Here is a 19,725-nt window from a genome sequence, read left to right as displayed (position 1 = left end):
GATTTGGAAACCGCATGTACAAAAAGATATTGATAGGATAGAACGAGTCCAGAAATGGGCAACAAAATTGGTGAAAGGATAATAGATATCAGACGAGACTGCACAAATCTAATATGTATAGTCTTGAGGAAAGAATGGAAAGGAGGACCAAACTGCAAGAGTTAATAACATTTTTGCCTAGAGTTCTTTAAGTCCCTGTTCAGACTTAGGTGTTCTATGAACGCATGCCAAACGTGGGGAAAAGTGTGCTTTGACAAGCGTTCACAGAAGTGCCAAAAACATGCAATGCGCTTGCGGCGCCATTACTTGTTAATGGCACCCCAAACATGGTTGGAAAACCGTGCTTTTATCTCATGTGTTTGCGCGCGTTAAAATGTGCACAAATGCACAGGAAAAAACGCATGCCACCTGTAGCAAAATCTGCTACATGAGCTACTTTTCCTTACGCGTGAATGCACATGAACATGTATGGCACTCATTACCGGTACGCCTAAGTGTGAATGGGGGCTTAAGCTGACTTCATACCTAAACGTTGCTTTAAAAGTACAGAGTAAATGTGTGTTGCAATGAAAACACCTTTTGAGCTAAAACACACATGCCATTTATTGTGGTGCACTGCATTGCAGCCAATTATCACAGCCATTTATTGGAGGTGGGGGGGTTAACAACACAGATTAAAGTCAAACAGGGCAGATAAGGACAGTCACAAAAAAGATTCTACTAAAATCAATTGTGGCAGTAAAAGAGTTAAAGGCTTGATAGCCAGCTCTGCTGTGCCCCCTTTTCTTTGGTGCCTAAAGCTAATACTTGCTTGCTTTGATTAAAGTAGACCTTGCACCAAAATACAAGATACCACCATTTAGTAGCACCCCTAAGGTATAATGCCAGCATCGTGCTTCTGCAAGAGTTGGGATCTGGAGTTCTCCCAAAGTGCTATGGGAAGTCAGAGTGACGTCACCAACGCCTAGGCAAATGGACAAAAAACGCAGTGTAAGGTAAGGTTACCTTTTCTCTCTTCATGCTTTTTTTTCTTAGGTTTTAAAATGTGAGGTGGGAGCCTACTAAACAACACCTCATGTTATGGTGCAGGGTCCGCTTAAATGGTTAATCCAGGGCTGTAATTATTATACACAAACATAAACCCACAATTTTTATTCCAAGATTTATTCCAGCTTTTCCCATGAGCGGTTCAATTTGCATACTTAAATGTACATTAAATTAAACCCAGGCTTAATTGTGAGGCAGCAGAGAGTGACAAATAACTGCACGAAGTCTGAGAAAACAGCCAGTGAAAAGCTCCTGGAAATACATGACTGTATAAGAGAGCTCCAGAGCAGAGGAATTCCTCAGCTAACACCCAGGAGAATCCTGTGATGCTGCTCAGTGTGAAAACTGCAATAATCTGCTTGTGTCATCAGCCCAGCCAGCATCTGACTTGGTTTGTCCTGAGAGGACGATTCCACTTGAGAAGCCTTTAGCAGAGGCTGGGGCAGGGCAACAGCAGTCTGCAGCAGATCTAGCAAGCAAGAGCCTCACACAGGATCCTACACCACCCAACTCACCATTCAGCTCCTGTGCCGGTGATCAGCAATCTCCTCTCTGACAAAGATTTTCAGGCTGCTACTTCCAAGAGCTACTCCTCTACCGTTCTCCATGGAATTTTAGCAGCCGTAAGGGAGAAGTTTATCACTTTTCTTTTGAATAATATACTGCATTAGGCAGTTGTGAGCAGAGGACTAGCACCGTCATGGCCATAAACACAGATGCCCAGTATGAGAAGGCGCTGGGGGGCTCAGGCAACCCTCTCCCCGCAGAGGCACATGAGACTGAGAAACTCCTCACCTCCGCTACGGAGGCTAAAGAAGAGAATGGCATGAAGAAGTCTTTCTCTGTCACCATGTCCAGTGACAAGTCCATAGGAGACCTAGACCAGAATGGGCACAGCCTGCCCTACAAGTCAGTGTCTGCAGGGCAGCTGGAGTCAGCCCCCCTCTCCCCAAGCAGAGGTAGCCTTGCCAGGGCTTCTTCTACGGCCACCACCACCGCCCAGGAACAAAGCAGGCCCACTGACTATTTGGTCCTGGCCATCTTCTCCTGCTTCTGCCCAGTTTGGCCAGTCAACATAGTGGCACTGATCTTCTCCATCATGGTGAGTAGTGTCCCGGATGGGAATTGCCTTGCTTCTAGGTGGCTGCACGTAACTCAAGGCAGAAAGAGCGCAGTGGTTTTATAAACGTACACCTGCAGCTCTTTCAAATGCATGATACATTATATACAAACATATTTGCCTGTGCATGATACTATATGATAGATGTAAACTTCAAGAAAATCTGTCTCTTAGCAAAACACCTGTGTTGTAAGGCTCTGTTGAAAGCAGTCATTCCCTAACTCGTATGCCGCATACAAGTTCCTAGGCAGTGAAGTTAAACCCATTCAGTGAGTCACTGCCTTGGAACTGGTATGCAGCACTTGAGCCAGGGAATGGCCGCTTACATCAGAGCCTAATCACACAGGTGTTCTCCTTTCCGACTAGTTAACCTTATGTCCCTAGGCAATAGGAAAGATGCCAACTGCATTACAAACCACACCCATTAAAGGCACTGTTAATCTAAACAGTCGATTTGTTATGAAGCATGCAAGCAAAACATATTTCAATATTGCCTAAGTATCAGGTTTGTATTGAAAGGATTAAATTAAAAGGAGCGATTCAAGTGTTGTGACTGACACCCCCCCCCCACCCCCCAACCCCCCAACCCCCAACCCACAGCAATCAGCTTCCACCGATCTGATTGTTCTAAAATGATGCAAGGTGAAATCTGATTGGTTGTTATGGGTTACTGCACTTTCCATATCACGATTAATTCTTCTCCTGCTTTATAAAGGAACCAATGTAACTCTTTATGACCAGAGAGTATGCGTGGTATGTCAATAGAGTGCCCGCCATCAATCTCTTTGCACTCCGGTATATTATAGCGCTATGCCTTCCTGGTAAAGGATGGGTTTGGCATCGTGCCCCTTCAGCTTTGCTTGGGAGCATGTGCTGCTCAGCGTAGCACATTATAAATGCTGCCTCTGTTAATGGGATATGGTGGGGCTCAGACTCCTCCCTGCTGCTTCCCCGCATCCAATATACTTTTCACCATCTCAGCATTTGAAGATTGAGCCTGTTCTTTTAATCAGTCTGGGAAACAGGGAGGGATGGTGTGTGACAAGCTAGTGGAGATTTATGTGTCATTGTTAGCAGCTTTGCACAATGTAAGCCATCCTACGGTCACATGAGAAGGAACTTCCATTAACACATTGTTATAGGTTAGCATACTGCCAGCAGAGCACGCACTCTTAATCCTGTACAATAATTGCAGTTTCAGCTGCCTTTGTCTTGACCATTGAGTGATGACAGTGTCAGCTGTCTATAATACACCCTGGGGTATATAGCATAGTGAAGACAACATTACCTGTCAGTGAAAGTAGCACATTCAGGAAGATGTATGTCGAGTTTTAGATGAACTTACAAGTATCCAAGGTTGAGGGTACCATCTTCAACTTAGTGCTATGTCCATTTGTATAATGATAACAGTTTGGTAATATCAGCTGATGACTACATTTGCCTTCAATTAAAATATTGCATTCTTTACTTTCTACCAGGCACAAGCTTTCAAATGTTTAAAAAGGGAAAACGTCTTAAGAAAAAAGGCTGCATTTGTGTAATACATCAATTCACTAAATTGATGGTTTAATTATCATTTAAAAACAGAAGCAATAAAACTGGAAACAAACAGGCTTTACGGAGGTTGAGTATAATGCTGCAAAGAACAATAGTCAACAGCAGCCAATCAGCAACTATTGGCAAATCCTAATTAATGAAAGATGAAATCCGCTGGTTGCACAATGCCAGTTTTAGATTATCATTGCTCTTTCTTTAAAAAGATAACATACAATGGTGAATTTACATACATGTGTCTGTCTTCACTAGAGGCAATAAATTACAGTTCTGCAAAATAGTTATGTAGCCCAGGGGATTCCAGCCCCACCCATCACAGTAAAAGATGATCATTTCTTTAAAGAATTACACCAGGTAGAGAGCAATACTGAAGGATATTCAATTATTTACCATGTAATAATCATAAACTAGGAAAGCTCCCCATGTTATGTAAATGGGAATCCCTTAGTAAAAAAAAATAATGGCATTCCATGTTATCTATTGAGAGGTCACATGGATCTGATTGTTTAAGCAACGCAGAGGTTCAGTCCGGTGCCTGGAGGGTGGAAAGGGCCTTTAATGCCCTCATAAAACACTGCTATTGATTGCCAGATAGATGTGGATCAATACATAGAGCTCTGGGATTTACATCAGAGCAGCAGACTTGGTTGGGTTGCATTTTCACATCCATTCACCTCTGCTGCTGTTGTATGGAAAAAATATAGATGGCTTCTTCCTACAGATGAACTGTAAGCCTCATGTCAAGCGTTGAAAATAAAATGATCGTGCACATACTGACAGCAGCTACAGTGTCTGAAGTTGGGTAAGGGCATCCATTGGAGTCACTCCCTTTCCCATCTTCTATAATGTTAGCTACATTTATGGCAAATTATAAACATTGTCATTGGCCACAACATGAATATCATGCTGTTCCATGTAAAAAAAAAAGTCAGTAGGGACCAAGAAACAGAAAGTCACACATAAAATGGTCTTAGACAGGGCAGATTTGCCAAGCAGCCCAACAAAAATTCTGACATTTGATCATTTTTGATATACAGGGTATGCATTTATTTCATCAGGCAGGGCACAGTACACAAACCCCTATCAACCTACTTCCAAATGACTATTGTTCTTTGCACTTGTCTTATTCAAAAACCATTTGGGAGACAGAGGTGTAATCTTGCTGACTCAGCAGTGTCATTTTGTAAACAGACAGACATTGTATATTGTCTAGGTTTTACTATGAAATGTCTGCCCAGAGAAAGGCTCCATAACGGCACTTATATTTATTAGATGATGACGACTGGCCACAGTGTCCAATCTTGACCTAAACTTTGGTTAGTTGAGATGGATTTTCCCTGACATTTATGCCCGTCTGGTGCTAGCTGTGTTTGATTAGCACTTATTTTGGGGGGAAGACAGTTTGGAGGTCAAGCAGGATTTGTACCCTCAGAGCTCCATTTACTCCATCTAATATGTATTGCCAGCAGTATACCATTCCCAGTGCCTTAGGATCAGGTTTATCAATATGTTTAAATAAAAAAGTGTGAGCTATTCTCAGCTTCTATAGTGACCAATGTTGAAATATATATATATATATACACACACACCATTTTTATTTCACTGATATAATCAGTACTTTGTGTACTCCAATCGTTTACTACCCCAAAGAAGCTTACAGTCTAATGTCTGCTGCAGTTGTAGAGTCACTCACATGCAGGCCGGTTTCATCTGTGTGTATATGAGTTGTGGGCGAAAACTGGCAAACCCAAAGAAAACCAACAAAAACCTGGCAAGAATATGCAAACTCCGAGCACACAGTATCGGGTGTGAGAATAGACCTCAGATTCGCAGGGTGGTATCTTAATTTATCCTCTGAAACCTTATTTTCCATTATTTCATGCTCAAACAGCTCTAATCTCCTAGCAGGGTACTAGTTTTCAGCTTTACTTGTAAATTATCTGCTACCTGATTATCACACGCAACATTTAAATCTCTTAGATTGAGCAGTGTATGATTAGTAATGGAGTAGACATATTAAAAGTTGGCTGTCAAATTGCATATAGAACATGAGTGATCATATCACCTGTGTTCCAAGAGTCCTGTTGGGTGTGCAAATGTCCAGTTTTTTGTTTATCTCTGAGATAACCCAGCTCTGCGTCATAGGCAATTATATAATGTAGATTTTCTTTTCATTTCCCCATATACTGTATATTGTTCAGTTTAGGAACTGCATAGTAGTGTGCTATAGTATACTATATGTTGTGAATATACTTATTCTACTTTACATCCCTTTCTGTAGCAATCATAAATGTATCACCGCACTGAACCACAGAAGGGTGGCTCTGTGTTGGGTAAACAGGACATCTTCTAAGGGTATTGCATTCTGAATAAAATAAAAAAACAGCCAATGAAAGTTACTGATTTTTTACTGAAAAATGCTGAAAACAGATCCAAAGAGAAGAAGGATAAGATGCAGGGAGAGGTGATATAGGAGGCTCAGGAGGAGCTGTCCATGGTCCTGTTTCCAGTAAGCTCATCTTGTTTTGCTAGTTCTGGTGCACCTCCCTGACTAGATCACTGACTCATTGTGAAATGGATTCATAAATAATTAAGTATAATACTGAGTACTGATCAGCACACCTAGTTTAACTGGGTTAATGCTTCTGTACACAACCATGAAAGCACTAAAAGAGCTGCAATGAGCTTTGCTGACCGGGCTCCCACTAATCACAATCAAGTTGGCACACAGTGTGGATTCTAATTACATTACTGCAGAAGGTCCTGGAAAGACCAAAGCTTCTTGGTAAACCTGACATTACTGCTGATATCACCAGCCTGCTTTTTCTTTGATGGATTCTTTTAGCGTTCATCTGCACAATTTCTGCTCTAGTCACAATTAGCTGCATCTCCTGCCTATGCATTAGTCTAGGTTACCAGGTTTGATGGGTAATTCTGGATGACACCTCATATGGAAGTGATCGGTGCCCACCTTGTCCCAGGAATGGATCACAGACACTGGCCATACATACACAGCTTACTGGTTACACAAGTCCCTTAGAAAGTGACAGAATATTCCTTTTTGGGTCTGTTCTCTGAACTAATATTTTCACTCACATGTTTTCACTCACATGGTTTCACTCACAAGAGGTCCACAAACTGCTCAGCTCATTGTGTAATGGATGGCAGGCCAAAGAACGGCTCTGTATATGTAGCTGTTACAACTGACAGTCATACCCTGCTCTGTTGGTGGGGTAGGTTTGGCGCCACTGAAAAGAATCTTGTTTACAGATCGCCATTAGCAAGCACTGCGCCTTGTACACTCCTTGCAGGGGGATCCAAGAGGGAAGGGGGATCCCAATAAAAGACCAAGCAGGCACATCGCTCTCCAACTATACAAGGCATTCGACAGTAACTTTGGCTTAAGCAGCACGTGCACACTCCCCACCCTGAAATAACCAGCGCACCATGGTCAACACTAGGGATGTCCAGATACCAGTTAAGATACCAGTGCCGATACTTGGCATTTTCATAAGAACTACCAGGGTTGCAGCGGTTGTAGCTGAGACCGGGCTCTGGCGCTCCACCACTGTCCTGACATCATTAGTCTGTATTGTTTTAGAGAAACTGGCACATGACAATAAACAAAAATGTATCAGTAATTGTATCTGTGAGTACTTGGACAAGTATCAGTACTTGTACTTGGACAAATGGTATTGGTGCATCACTTATATATATTTATAAAAAATAAATCATACATTAAAACAGAGATGTACAAATCCCGGGAGCTCCGTGTGCTCCTTACAAAAGGCAGCTGCCTCCTAACTTTTGAATTTTTCTCTAGTATAGTCTTGGAGCTGGAAAAGTATCAGTACTTGTACTTGTAACGAGTACAGTCCTTGGTGTCTGAACATCCCTAGTCAACACCCAACTGGAGGCAGTCTTCTTCCATGGTTGGGAGCCCCTTCCTCTAAGATAACGTGTATAGATATCACCAGCACACCAAAAATCCTTTCAGGATCACAAGATGTTCATTTATTGAAAATTCTTGTCATAAAACAAGCGATTTCGGGGCTCTCAGGGACCCTTCATCAGGCTTAGCATTGACAAGGCTGATGAAGGGACCCTAAAAGGCCTAAAAGCGCTTGTTTTATGACAAGGATTTTCAATAAATGAAAATTTTGTGATCCTGAAAGGATTTTTGATGTGCTGGTGATATCTATACACATTTGCTGATACTGGCGGCGCCATCCGGAGTCACTGCGAGCACTCCCCATGACGCGGGATATTCAGTATGGAGTGCGACAGGCAAGATTGAATACCTTCCTCTCAGATGTCACATTTGTAGGAGGAAGCCCCGTGTGTTCCTCACATCTGTAGGCATCTAGTAGAAGCTATAAGACATTTTTGGAGCTTGGTCACAGCCTGAGGCTTTCTGGTCATTGCCCGAGAGATCAATCTATTTTACAGGGAATCTAAAGCCTATCATTTTTTTTTTTTTTAAATGTAATCTTTATTGAGACTTATAAGAAATATGATTACAGACATGACATTCGTCAATTAAGATATTGCCAAAATATGGCAAAACAGGTAATAACAGAAACCAGTAAACAAGGAACAGGAAACAGGAAACATCACAATCGCTAGGAACGTATTCGGCAAATCCTGGAGTAGAGCAAGCACACAAACAATAGAAGGGACAATATGTACAGGCAGTGGGACCAGTAAGTATCAGTGCAGGCGCTATCCATGTAAGAGAACGCTAAAGGACATCCAAGGCACCCAGAGACTCAGCCACCTTTGAGGTGAGATACCACTTTGTATCTTGGAACATTAACATCAGTTCTCTTCGGTGACCAGGAGATAATTCAGTCTGAACAGCTTTTCTGGCAGCGATTAAGCATTAATGTTCCCAGCAGGAGGGAGGTATAGAGGTGGGTGGTGAGGAAGGAGTTAGTGCGTGAAATAGACAAAGGGCCGGGTTCCTGTGTTCATGTAGGTAAGGACACCAGTCCAGAATGAACGGATAGAGGGGCAAAGCCATAATAAATGATCTAAATCAGGGGAACAGATGTGGCCATTTTTATTTTTGGATATCTATGTCAATGTGATGAGCTGGATGTCAATAATCTCAGGAACATGTAACTGATGACATTTTCTGCTTCTGTATTTAAGTATCCATGTAAAGAGAGACAGCTGCTTGGTTCTTGACCGCTGCAGGTTCTGCTATCTGAAAGTCATTTTAATTTAATGTTCCTCTTATCTCAAGTCTGTGGTTTTAGGAAGCCAACGCCCCCTCTAGGTGGCTTAACCTGCGATTGATTTTATTACTTGTTTTTCGGAATGCTGATTTTAGTGTCTGACATACAGAAAGGCATTAGATTGTACACTTGTAGACTTGTATACTAGTTCCGGGGATGGGGGGGATACAGATGAATTGGTTCAGCTTTACTGTGACTGATTTCACTGCTCCAAAACTAGTGCACAGTCAAGAAGTTAAAGAAAGGCTTCTTCCATTTGAGGCTTCTCCTACAGGTGTTGAAATATTCCTTCTATAGCTACCACTTGATACATGTTGACATTGTCTGGCAGGACCATGTGATCCTGAATCTTCTAGAAATGGCATTTCCTACCTATTTCATTCGGATCTTTGAAGTACTGACTATTGTGCTCAAAAGTTGTTGAGCATTTTGAAGACACATCTGCATTGCCTATGAATGGCAGTAACTAGTTCCCCTATGGTGAGGAGAGGGAAACCGAAGCTGAACTCCAGCTTTCCCTTCAGTCTCTCCCTCCCACCGGCCATGATCTGCCTGCATCGCCTAAAGAAGCACAGAGACCCAGTGATGACAGCTGAAATAAGAAAATGGAAAGGTTTTGATATAAAAATGTCATTAGCACGTTGATGACGGGAGGAACCAGGGACGCCAAGATATAAGCAGATTATACTTCAGCTTTAAGACAAGTAGATACTTTGAAAACCTGTACAGAGCTCTTTAAGCAGTGGTGTGGTTTAAGAAACCAGCCAGCCTTCACTTGTTAAATCAGACCTACATGTCACAGAAATCCCCCGCTCTTTTATTTACTTGTCTCTCCAGAAGGACAGCATCATGTTGAGGCATCTATTAGGGTCAGCATCTACCTGCTGGGCTCAGATGCTGGCTTAGAGATGACACAGTCATGCAAATTCTGGTGCCTGTTCAGTTTTGGCTGTGTTTGCAAATGTCTGACACACATCAGCCTCCTGCTTAACCCTCTCACCTTACTGTGACCTACCACAATGTTACAGTTTTGCAGTGTGATCACTGAGGGAGAAGACAAGGCTTGTAAAATGACTAGAAGGTAAGGAAGAGGAAATACATATTTATACACAGAGGGAATACATATTTATTGGAGCTGTTTTACCACCAAGGGATTTGTATTCCTGCCCATCCATTCCTGAGATTGACACAGCTCTCGCACACTATACAACTCTATCTGATATGGCAGGAGGCCTGATTTTACTCTGCTGCAGTTCAGTAACACTTGCAGGCCTCGTGCCTCCCCCAGCCTGTGACTGGGCAGTGGAAGGAGAAGCAGCAGGCTGATAAGCTCATCACTGGTACTTTGCTCTCGACTCCTAAAGCATGCTCCATATTAGCACATGAGCACTGCCGTACAACAGATTGCTGCTTCTCCCTCTCATTTTCTCAGCTTTGCTGTACAGGGATTGGAGGCTGATACCAAGTCAGATTCAGGTAATGAAACTACTTGCATTTAAAAAAAAATTATTTGTTGATTTATTCATAAATACAGACCTGCATTAATATGTGTCTTTTATATATGCTTGGAGTCCAGCTTCAATGTAATATTAGCATTGGGTGGACTGTTTTATTATAATATTTTCATACAAGAGAAACAAGTGTTTCCATACCAATCCTCACAATAAAGACGCCCCCATTTTCTGTTTCATTGGGTTTACTATGGCAATATTTGTTATATATATTAACATGTATCAAGCTTTCTTTATGCTGTCATTTACATTTGTGATGCACCTTGAATCAGATCAAAAGGCATATTCTAAACTCATGTCATCCTCAAGAAGATTTTCTTAATGAATATCCTGAAGGTCACAAGCCAATGGCATGTAGCAGTGCCAATTTATCAAGAGAGATACGGACACATTTATGTTTTCTAGTTGAAGGGCCAGCTCAAGGGCATGGCGGTTGGAGAAACAGCCCCAGGCAACCGACTGCTAAAGGTCCCAATTAAGAGGTCAATATGTTAAAAAGGCAACAAGATATTTGCTATTTGCAGCTTGTACTTATATAACGACAGCAAGCAAAACCACCCCACAGAACAGGGTCCTTTTTCTATTATGATGTAAGATAAGGGACAGCATTAGACTGTTCCACATCATGTGACCTATTAGAACATTGATGCAAAGCATGCTTCTATGTTCTTTAGCGTTATAATCAGCAATTCTTAAGGTTTAGGTTAGACAAATTTTAAAATGTGCGTTGCCGGTGAATTGATGAATTTCATTTTTACCTAATCCGTAAAATGTATTTGTCTTTATGACTTACTTTATCTATGGGCTTGTTTCCTGTATGAGCAATTTTCACCTAAAGCTGATATTTGCGAATCAATGTCGTACTAGGTATCCTGTGATGTGACACATCCTTTGTCCTATGGCAACAGCCATTACACGGTCAAATGATGGCATGTCTTCCTGATAGGTTCTACTTTTGTTCAAACATATTATTGGGGAGTTTAGCTGTGAGACATCTCTGTTAAATTTGGGGACCAAATGCCACCAAAGTCTTCCAGTGATATAAGCTGCAGTTTGGTGTCTCACCCTGACAGTCCACATCTGAGAGGAAATATCGCTTTTAGATGGCGTTGACCTTGGCGTACAGTAACTAAGCCTGCAATGGGGCCGAGTGAGCACTTGCCATAATGTAACACTGTATCCTTGCGCTTTATGGCATTATGATTTTGACTCCTCCAACTATGACAGATCTGCGGTCTCTGTTGCCGTTCTAGTTACTACTACTGCCATTGGGCAGCCAGTGATGATGCAACTCATATGAATGCACAATAGAGTGGCATTAGCATGGCACTCAGCTCTACTCTTTGGTGACTTGTAGATTTATTTATTTTTTAAATTTTATTACAGGTATTTATATAGTGCCGACAATTTACGCAGTGCTTTACATACTGTACATTCACCTCAGTCCCCGTCCTGGGGGAACAAGCTCCCTATCTCACATACATACGAGGGCAAATTTAGACAGGAGGCAATTAACCTTCCAGCATGTCTTTGCAGTGTGGGAGGAAACCAGAGTACCCAAAGGAAACCCTGCCGGCATCCTTTCTGTGATGTCACTGGTTGCTAGGAGCTGGGTGGGACGCCTGCCAGAGCTTCCCAGGTTGCTAAGAGCTGGGAAAGATGTGTATGGCCCTTACACATCTCCCCATCTGGCTCTTGGCAACCTGGGATGCTCTGGCAAGAGAGGGGGCAGCAGGCCCACTGCAAACATTGTGCAGCAGAGCGGCCAGTATACAACAAGCATGCCACTCTGCCTGCCACCCCCCTAACTTGACCTAAGGCTTAGGCAGCCTCATTAAAGGGATGGCCCTGACTTACCTGCAGTTAAAATAGGTGTGCAGAAAAGATTCCCAAATCACCAGATTACTGACATCGGGGCAGACCGGTGCACCACAGTGATGGATGAAAAACTGCAGATGGGATGTGTTTCATGTATGCATTTCTGGACTTTATTTTTTAAATTAGTTGGAGTAGACCTTTAAAGAGATACCCCACCTAGACTTGATATTCAACCCTTGTAATCAGACATGGAGGACCTATTCATTAGTGTCTCTTCTCTCAAGGCTAAGTTGGTGGTGACTGCAAAATTGTACTATCCCTAGTGGAAAAAAAAGCAAATCAAGTGCACTCCCTTGTTAGTATGTCCACTGATGGCGATGTAAAAAAACTACCCTGACTTCCCAGGTCCTTGGTAAAGAAGATGTAATCCCAATCATATAAGCAATAAAGTGTTAATGTCATTTCAAATGTTTTCACACTTTTTTTAGTTTTTAATAAAATATTACTTAGTGATCCTGCCATAAGAGTGCTTTTTAAGGCACTTCCTGTTATAGGATGACAACTGTCTCCCAAATGTATCCCTGCATTGTCACATGGTGGAGACCACAAGCGGCCATCCTGATACTGTGGTCAATAAACAGTAAGTGTTCCCATCAAAGTGAGGGAAATTCCCTCTTGTTCTGGTGATAACTGAACATTTTGGATTTTCTCTAATTTCTAGTCCCTGTGTCAATAATCACCAAGACAAATACAGAGGATGAATCTCCCCAGTGAGGACGCAGACAGAAATACAAATTTGCCATTTGGAATGGCTGCTGATATTGATGTTCAATCTCCCCAGCAGTGTTTTAATGGTTAAATAAAACATTGAAAACGTTTTTGAGGCATTGAAGGAGTTAAAAAGCCAGCTTACCCACTTTGCAAATGAATGCAGCAGAAAAGTGCTCTTGTCTGCTGGCACCATTTCCCTATGTCTACAACCAACTGGCAATATTACTTCGAGATTTACAAGTCAGCTCATTTGTGTCTTCTACAACTAACTGTGATTTTGTTTGTGGCCAAGAAAATGTCAATACTGTTCCATGGAAGTGGCTGATATCAATGCATCCAAGATTAAATGCTTATCACCGAGCAGAGATGAACACAGATTTTCTGTATTATTCTATTCACTCATATATCAAGGTACAAGGCCTTTTTATAGGTGTTATAATACAATACTGCAGTACTCTGACTTTACCTTTTAAATCTCGCCAGCAACTGCTGGTCTGACTCAGTAGACATTAATAAAGAAAAAAGGATAGACTTATATGATCTTTAATACTGCTGCTTGGGCCTAATAATGGAAAAACCTCTACATGGCAAAAAGATCATATCTCTGATGTGTTACTTTTATAAGAGAGAGCTGAACATATACTGTGTAGCCGCAAGGAAATAAACATCGCTTAGGTACCTATACCTGCAGCATCAAATGGCTCAGTATACACAAGCCTCACTTTGGGCTGGAAAGGTGACTGTAGACCTAAGTGGACAGTCGAATATGTGACCTGACCATCTTGCTGAATATACGTGTTTAAAGGAATGGATGAGGAAGGTGCGGGCAGGCAGCTGTGCCCTATTTTAGAGGAAGCAACAGCAATCTGACATTTTGTCATTCTTTAGATATCTTAGCCAGCAGTGTAGTGCTCACGATAATGGGGTACAGCCAGCCTTCCCTACCAGGCCTGGGCTCAGCTTAAAATTTATTTTTTTCTTCCATTTTTCCTCCCCCTCTGGCTCTTTTTCTGTTTTTTTTTCTTCCTCTTCTTTCTTCACCCATCTCCCATACACATCTCCCCACCCACAGGATGCTGTGGCTGGAGTCCCGCCCTGCTCTTGGCAACCAGTGACATCACTGGTTGCCAGGATCCAGGTGGGGCGCTGGTTAGGTTGTCCCAGATTGGTAATAGCTAAGCGGGGAGATATGAATGGGCTTGGTCACACCAGCAGCCACGCTCAACCGTGCGACAGCTGGTGTGCGTATGCCGGGCAGTACCGATATGCTCGATCAAGATGCATTGCACTTTTTTGTTAGAACTTTATTGGAAAGTGACCAGTTCTATGGGCACACCATGGTGCAATGCAGTTGTACTGTGGCTCACTGCAGTGCTATTAAAAAAAGTACTGCCGCCATCCCATGACAAGGCAAATTGCATTGACATGTTTTGGTTGTGCTGGAAGAAAAACACTCACCGTGGCCCAAACGCATCAGGTGTGAATGGGCCCTTTGAGCATGCACTACTTTTTTCCACCACACTGCAACTCACGGTATTGCATCAGCGCAAGTTGCAGTCGCACAAATCGCGGCCGGGAAGTGCGTTTGGAGTGCCATTCAAATTAATGGCAATACAATGCACCTCACTATCCAGAGAATTCCAATACTTCAGACTTTATTGAAATTCACAGCAAATCCAGTATAACAGTGAATAAAAGTGTATAAAGCAACAAAATACCAGCACTGCACACCCCCAACCAGCTACAACCTCTCACATGTCTCACCCGAAGGCTTATTCATAGCGGTTGTAGCTGGTTGGGGGTGTGCAGTGCTGGTATTTTGTTGCTTTATACACTTTTATTCACTGTTATACCGGATTTGCTGTGAATTTCAATAAGGTCTGAAGTATTGGAATTCTCTGGATAGTGCGGTCTTTTCGTATACTACTACATTCCAAGGTGGAGATGCACCTATTAGACCAGCACGTGGGGAGTCCTGCATTGTGCGGTAGCATGTGTTAATCGCACGGAACCATGTGATTAAAGCACAGGGTTGCCTGTCAAGAGGGCTGTATGGGGCCCCATAATTTCTAACCTTCCCTAGCATCAATGTAGAGCTCTTTCTAACATTATATTATGGGATGTATGTTTCTCATCATATGTGTTATTTAATGAATTTATCTCCTCCTCATGTATGCCCCAAATATGCCCAGCCTAAGACTGACTTTTTTTAGTATTATATGAGATTGCATCAATATAAAAAATAGAAGCAAGTACATTACAAGTCACCTAATCATATAGTTAAAGGAGTTGTAAAGTCACAGCATACAGTATATGATCCTGTCATAATATCAGCATTGTAATAGGAACACATACTAGAGTTGTTTTTGATATTGCAATCAAAGCTCACTTGCAGAAATCCCTTTTATGTAGTGAGCGCTGCCTTCTGTCTGCCCGTCACTTTCAACAACTTCCTGGACTCCCGGTGTGCTTTGCATCTATTTCCCTGCTGCTTGATGTGATGCAATCTCGATTTCTCAAGACCACATAGTCCATAATGCATTGCTTCCAGCAAGCAATGATAATGTTACATTGTTCAGGCGTTGAGTTATAGTTTAGATCTTCTTCTCACACCAGAGGGGGCCATCTGGGGTACCGCTCACCGCTGATAATTCTGGTGCCAGAATCAGCAAAAGGTGTAAGAAGCTAGTCCTTATGATATCCTCAGCCACTAAAAAGCCATATTACAGCTATGCATTCATCAAGAACTTCCTGAGAAGAAAATACATTTTAAACATGAATTGCATTGCGACAACATTCTTGAGGCAAGAACAAAAACTCAAAGTACAATAGAGTCCAAATATACAATTATGTGGTGATGATAATTCCCTTCATCAAGAACAAGACAGTGCGCGCAGCCCGGCTTTCATACGCAAAGATTAAGCCTTTCCTGTTTATTTACCAGGCTTCCCCTTTCACAAACTGATACGATTCCCAGTACAATTCTCTTTGTGTTTTCCTTCTCTCACCCAGTATAATTCAATTAAACCAACATCACGTCTGGACATGATGAGTCAATGATAAAATAACAATATCTCCTTGCTCAATGCAACGGCTTAAGACATCACACAGCAAATACACAAACAGGACAGGACAATTCCTATCTTAAAGCTTGCTAAAGCCACATACTGCTTCCATACATGTATGAACATACGCTGTCCTCACAAGTGGAAATTGGATTTCTGTTCTGTACAATACTGGATTAAATGAATACATAAAAAAAGAAAAGGTAATATCGACCAATTTTATGAACTGCAGGAAAACGTTAATAAATACCCTTACTCCTACTACGAATGAAGATCTCACCCTCTGTCTTCAGAAACAAATTGCTGTATAGTTAGAACAATCCTCCAATGACACGATGGAGTGACACGGCTCTGCTGATTGGGGTCTGTGCAGTTGTGATATTTTGGGCAATTAGCAAAAGTGAATGTATTGAAATTGCCTGTAAAAAAATGATCAACATGTTAGAAATGGAATGTTTTATTCTACATTATGCAAAACAGATGACTTGAACGCAACATTATTTCTTTGGGCACAAATTTCATTTTAAAAACTGTTTTTTGTTTTTTTTAACTTTACTTTGACTGCTATCACATGGGGGGGGCTTACAAGCCTCCCCATGCACTTACCTTAAATGATGTTTGAAATGATGGGGCCACGTCAGCACTTACCTTAAATCAGCGTTTTTCAACCACTGTGCCGCGGCACACTAGTGTGCCGTGAGATATTTTCTGGTGTGCCGTCAATAAATCGTTAATTTCTTTGATCGATCAAAATTATTTTGATCGATCAAAGTTACTCACCTCTCCGCCGGCTTCCGGGTCTTCCGTCGGAGATCCGGTGACGTCACGGACATCGACGTCACCGGACTCCTCCCCCCTTCCCCGAGTGGCTCTGTCGGCTAACGAAGGGAAGGGGGGAGGAGTCGGGTGATGTAGTTGTCCGGGATGGGTAACGAAGAGAAGGAGGGAGGAGTCCGGTGACGTCACGGACAGACTCCTCCCCCTTCCCTTCGTTATGGCCGAGGGAGAAGCGGCCTAGCCGTCGGAGGCTGCGGTGGTATTTTCTAATGGTGGTGTGCCTCGTGATTTTTTTCATGAAAAAAGTGTGCCTTTGCACAAAAAAGGTTGAAAAACACTGCCTTAAATGATGTTTCTTAATCCGATCTTCCTCTTCTTTCCTGATGTTTTCAGCCTTCTCTCCAGCGGTGCAGCGACCCTCCGATCCAGCGCTGACTGCTCTGTCCCTCTGATCCAGCAGTGTCTGCATGCGGGTGCACGCGTCCATAGACTTACCCTGCGTCCCTCGTCGCGTCCCGGCCGAAAATGAGAACTGCGCATGTGCACGCCCCAAGTTCCTTTGCGGCCGCTCAAGAAATTTCTCATTTTCGCACGGGACCACGCAGGGAACACAGGGTAAGTCTAAACTGCTGTTAAAGCGTTTTGTTTAAAAAACGGGAGGGTTTAAATATCCTTTAAAGTCACTTTAACCCTTGCAGTGGGGGTACCCCATGCACTGCAAGGGTTAAGTGCTCGTTTGTGTCTAGGGCAGGGGTAGGCAACCTTGGCTCTCCAGCTGTGCTGAAACTACAAATCCCATAAGGCATTGCAAGCCAGAGGCAGAAGCATGATGGGATTTGTAGTTTCAGCACAGCTGGAGAGCCAAGGTTGCCTACCCCTGGCCTAGGGTAAAAAAAAAGCTATACTCACCCTATCCTCTGCCATCTGTCACAATGCTCCCTCCAGCCTGTCTTCTCCTACACTCCAGCGATGTTATGTGCCTTGGTGTCCTCACGTCCTATACACTGTGTATAGAATATGATGACTCAGGGACCTTATACCGCTGCAGCATAGGAGGAGAGAGGTTCCAGGGACTAGTCTAAGAGCCAGCCATCTCCGAGGATCAGGTCAGTATAACTATTTTTTTTTAACAAGACAAAAACGAGCAGTTAACCATTGCAAAGGTTTATACATTTCTTTTTGTGGAGCTTTGACTGTTAAAAGATAAAGCATTGTAAACACTTTGTAAACAGATGTTAACATGAGATGCTCTGTATCCTGCCACTCAGATGTTTCCAATATAAAAACATGGGATTTAAAAAACAACAAATTAGCAATGGAAGCACCTATATTTCACTATGTGTATACCTCCTTGTATCACTAGCCAGATCACAATGTGATTAGGAATGGGCAGACATCACACACCATTGTTCTTAGTGAGAGATTCTGTGGCCACACATAATGATGGAATTCACAGAGGGATTCATGGAATACATTGGATTAGGTAATGGCTTTTGAGCGAGTCAGCTACAATATACACTCACCGGCCACTTTATTGGGTACACCTTGCTAGTACTGGGTTGGACCCCCTTTTGCCTTCAGAGCTGCCTTCACTCTTCGTGGCATAGATTCAACAAGGTGTTGGAAACATTCCTCAGAGATTTTGGTCCATACTGACATGATAGCATCACCCAAAGTGTGCCAAGAAAATATCCCCCACACCATTACACCACCACAACCAGCCCCTCCAGCGCTGCCGATCTACGCCGTCATCATTTGCTTTGCTGAATGAAATATCTTTAGCATCCGGCACACTTTCAGGCCAAGTTCACACCTGCGCGATCCGTGACCGTGCTGCAATCGTGCGGATTGCCGTGCAGTTATGGAGTCGCCCACCACCGTCAACCGCGCTGGCAGTGCCATTATTTACTAATGGCACCCCAGTTGCGCCGTGTGTATCATGCGATTTCCAATAGCGATTTCGCCCATGCAATCGAACACAATCGCGGCTAAAACAGCGGCAGGTCGTGTGTCGCAAAAGAAGGTACATATACCTTTTTTCAGCAATTTTCGCGCGGATGTAACCCTATTGAAACCAGTGGGGCCACGCGGCAATGCTGTGTGCAATTGTGCATGCTCACGCGTGTCCCGGATCACCCAGGTCTGCACCAGCCCTCGGGTGCGCCAGTTATCTGGTCCCCATATGTGGTTCCTTACTCCAGTCCCTATGACACTGAAGGAATCACAGCATGCTAAACGGGGAGAAGAAGTTGAAGATTTTTCATGCAGTGTAAGTCATGCTTCACTGCAAGACAGCTGAAATTGGTGGCAGGAGGGGTAAGTTGTAACCCTATGCTTCGGAATCAAAGAAGAACACCAGGAATTAACCCTTGCAGTGGGGTTACCCCAGCACTGCAAAGGTTAACTGCTCGTTTTGGTTAGGGGTGAAAATTAAAAAATACCCACCCGATCCTCAATCCTGCGACAGTGACAGTTCACCTCTCTCCCTCTCCGCTCCAGCTATGGTATGTCCCTAGGTGTCCTCACATCTAATGGACTGCATTGCACATGATGATGTCATGAGTCCTTTGACTGGGGGAGAAGAGGCTGTGGGGATCGGTCTAGCAGCCAGGCGGGACTGAGGATTGTGAGAGTATTTCTTCTTTATTTTTGCCCCCAGACAAGTGTGGGGGTACTACCACTGCTAAGGTTTATTTTTAAAATCTCTGGTGTTCTTTAAGTTTTAACATAGTGACAGTATCACTTAAAAACTCTTTTAGCTCCCTCTCTCTATATATATATATATATTATAATAGCAGAGTCCTGCCAAAAAGTCAGTCTAA

At 42.9% G+C, this 19,725-nt stretch overlaps 1 protein-coding gene across 2 annotated transcripts in view; it reads left to right on the top strand.

Moving 5' to 3' along the window:
• The first annotated feature begins 1,272 nt into the window (after positions 1 to 1,272).
• Positions 1,273 to 19,725, top strand: part of LOC108800484 (tumor suppressor candidate 5 homolog) — a 21,891-nt gene continuing 3,438 nt past the window's right edge. For both annotated transcript variants that reach the window (XM_018572470.1, XM_018572469.1), the window contains exon 1: positions 1,273 to 2,149. In XM_018572470.1, the coding sequence (XP_018427972.1) occupies positions 1,748 to 2,149 (402 nt within the window). In that variant the 5' untranslated portion in view covers positions 1,273 to 1,747. The remainder of the gene's footprint in view (positions 2,150 to 19,725) is intronic.

Source organism: Nanorana parkeri, unplaced genomic scaffold, assembly GCF_000935625.1.
Source record: "Nanorana parkeri isolate BGI_ZX_2015 unplaced genomic scaffold, ASM93562v1 scaffold2041, whole genome shotgun sequence".
Classification (NCBI taxonomy): domain Eukaryota; kingdom Metazoa; phylum Chordata; class Amphibia; order Anura; family Dicroglossidae; genus Nanorana; species Nanorana parkeri.
The sequence above is the reverse complement of the archived record's forward strand: the minus strand, read 5'-3'. Positions and strand labels throughout refer to the sequence as shown.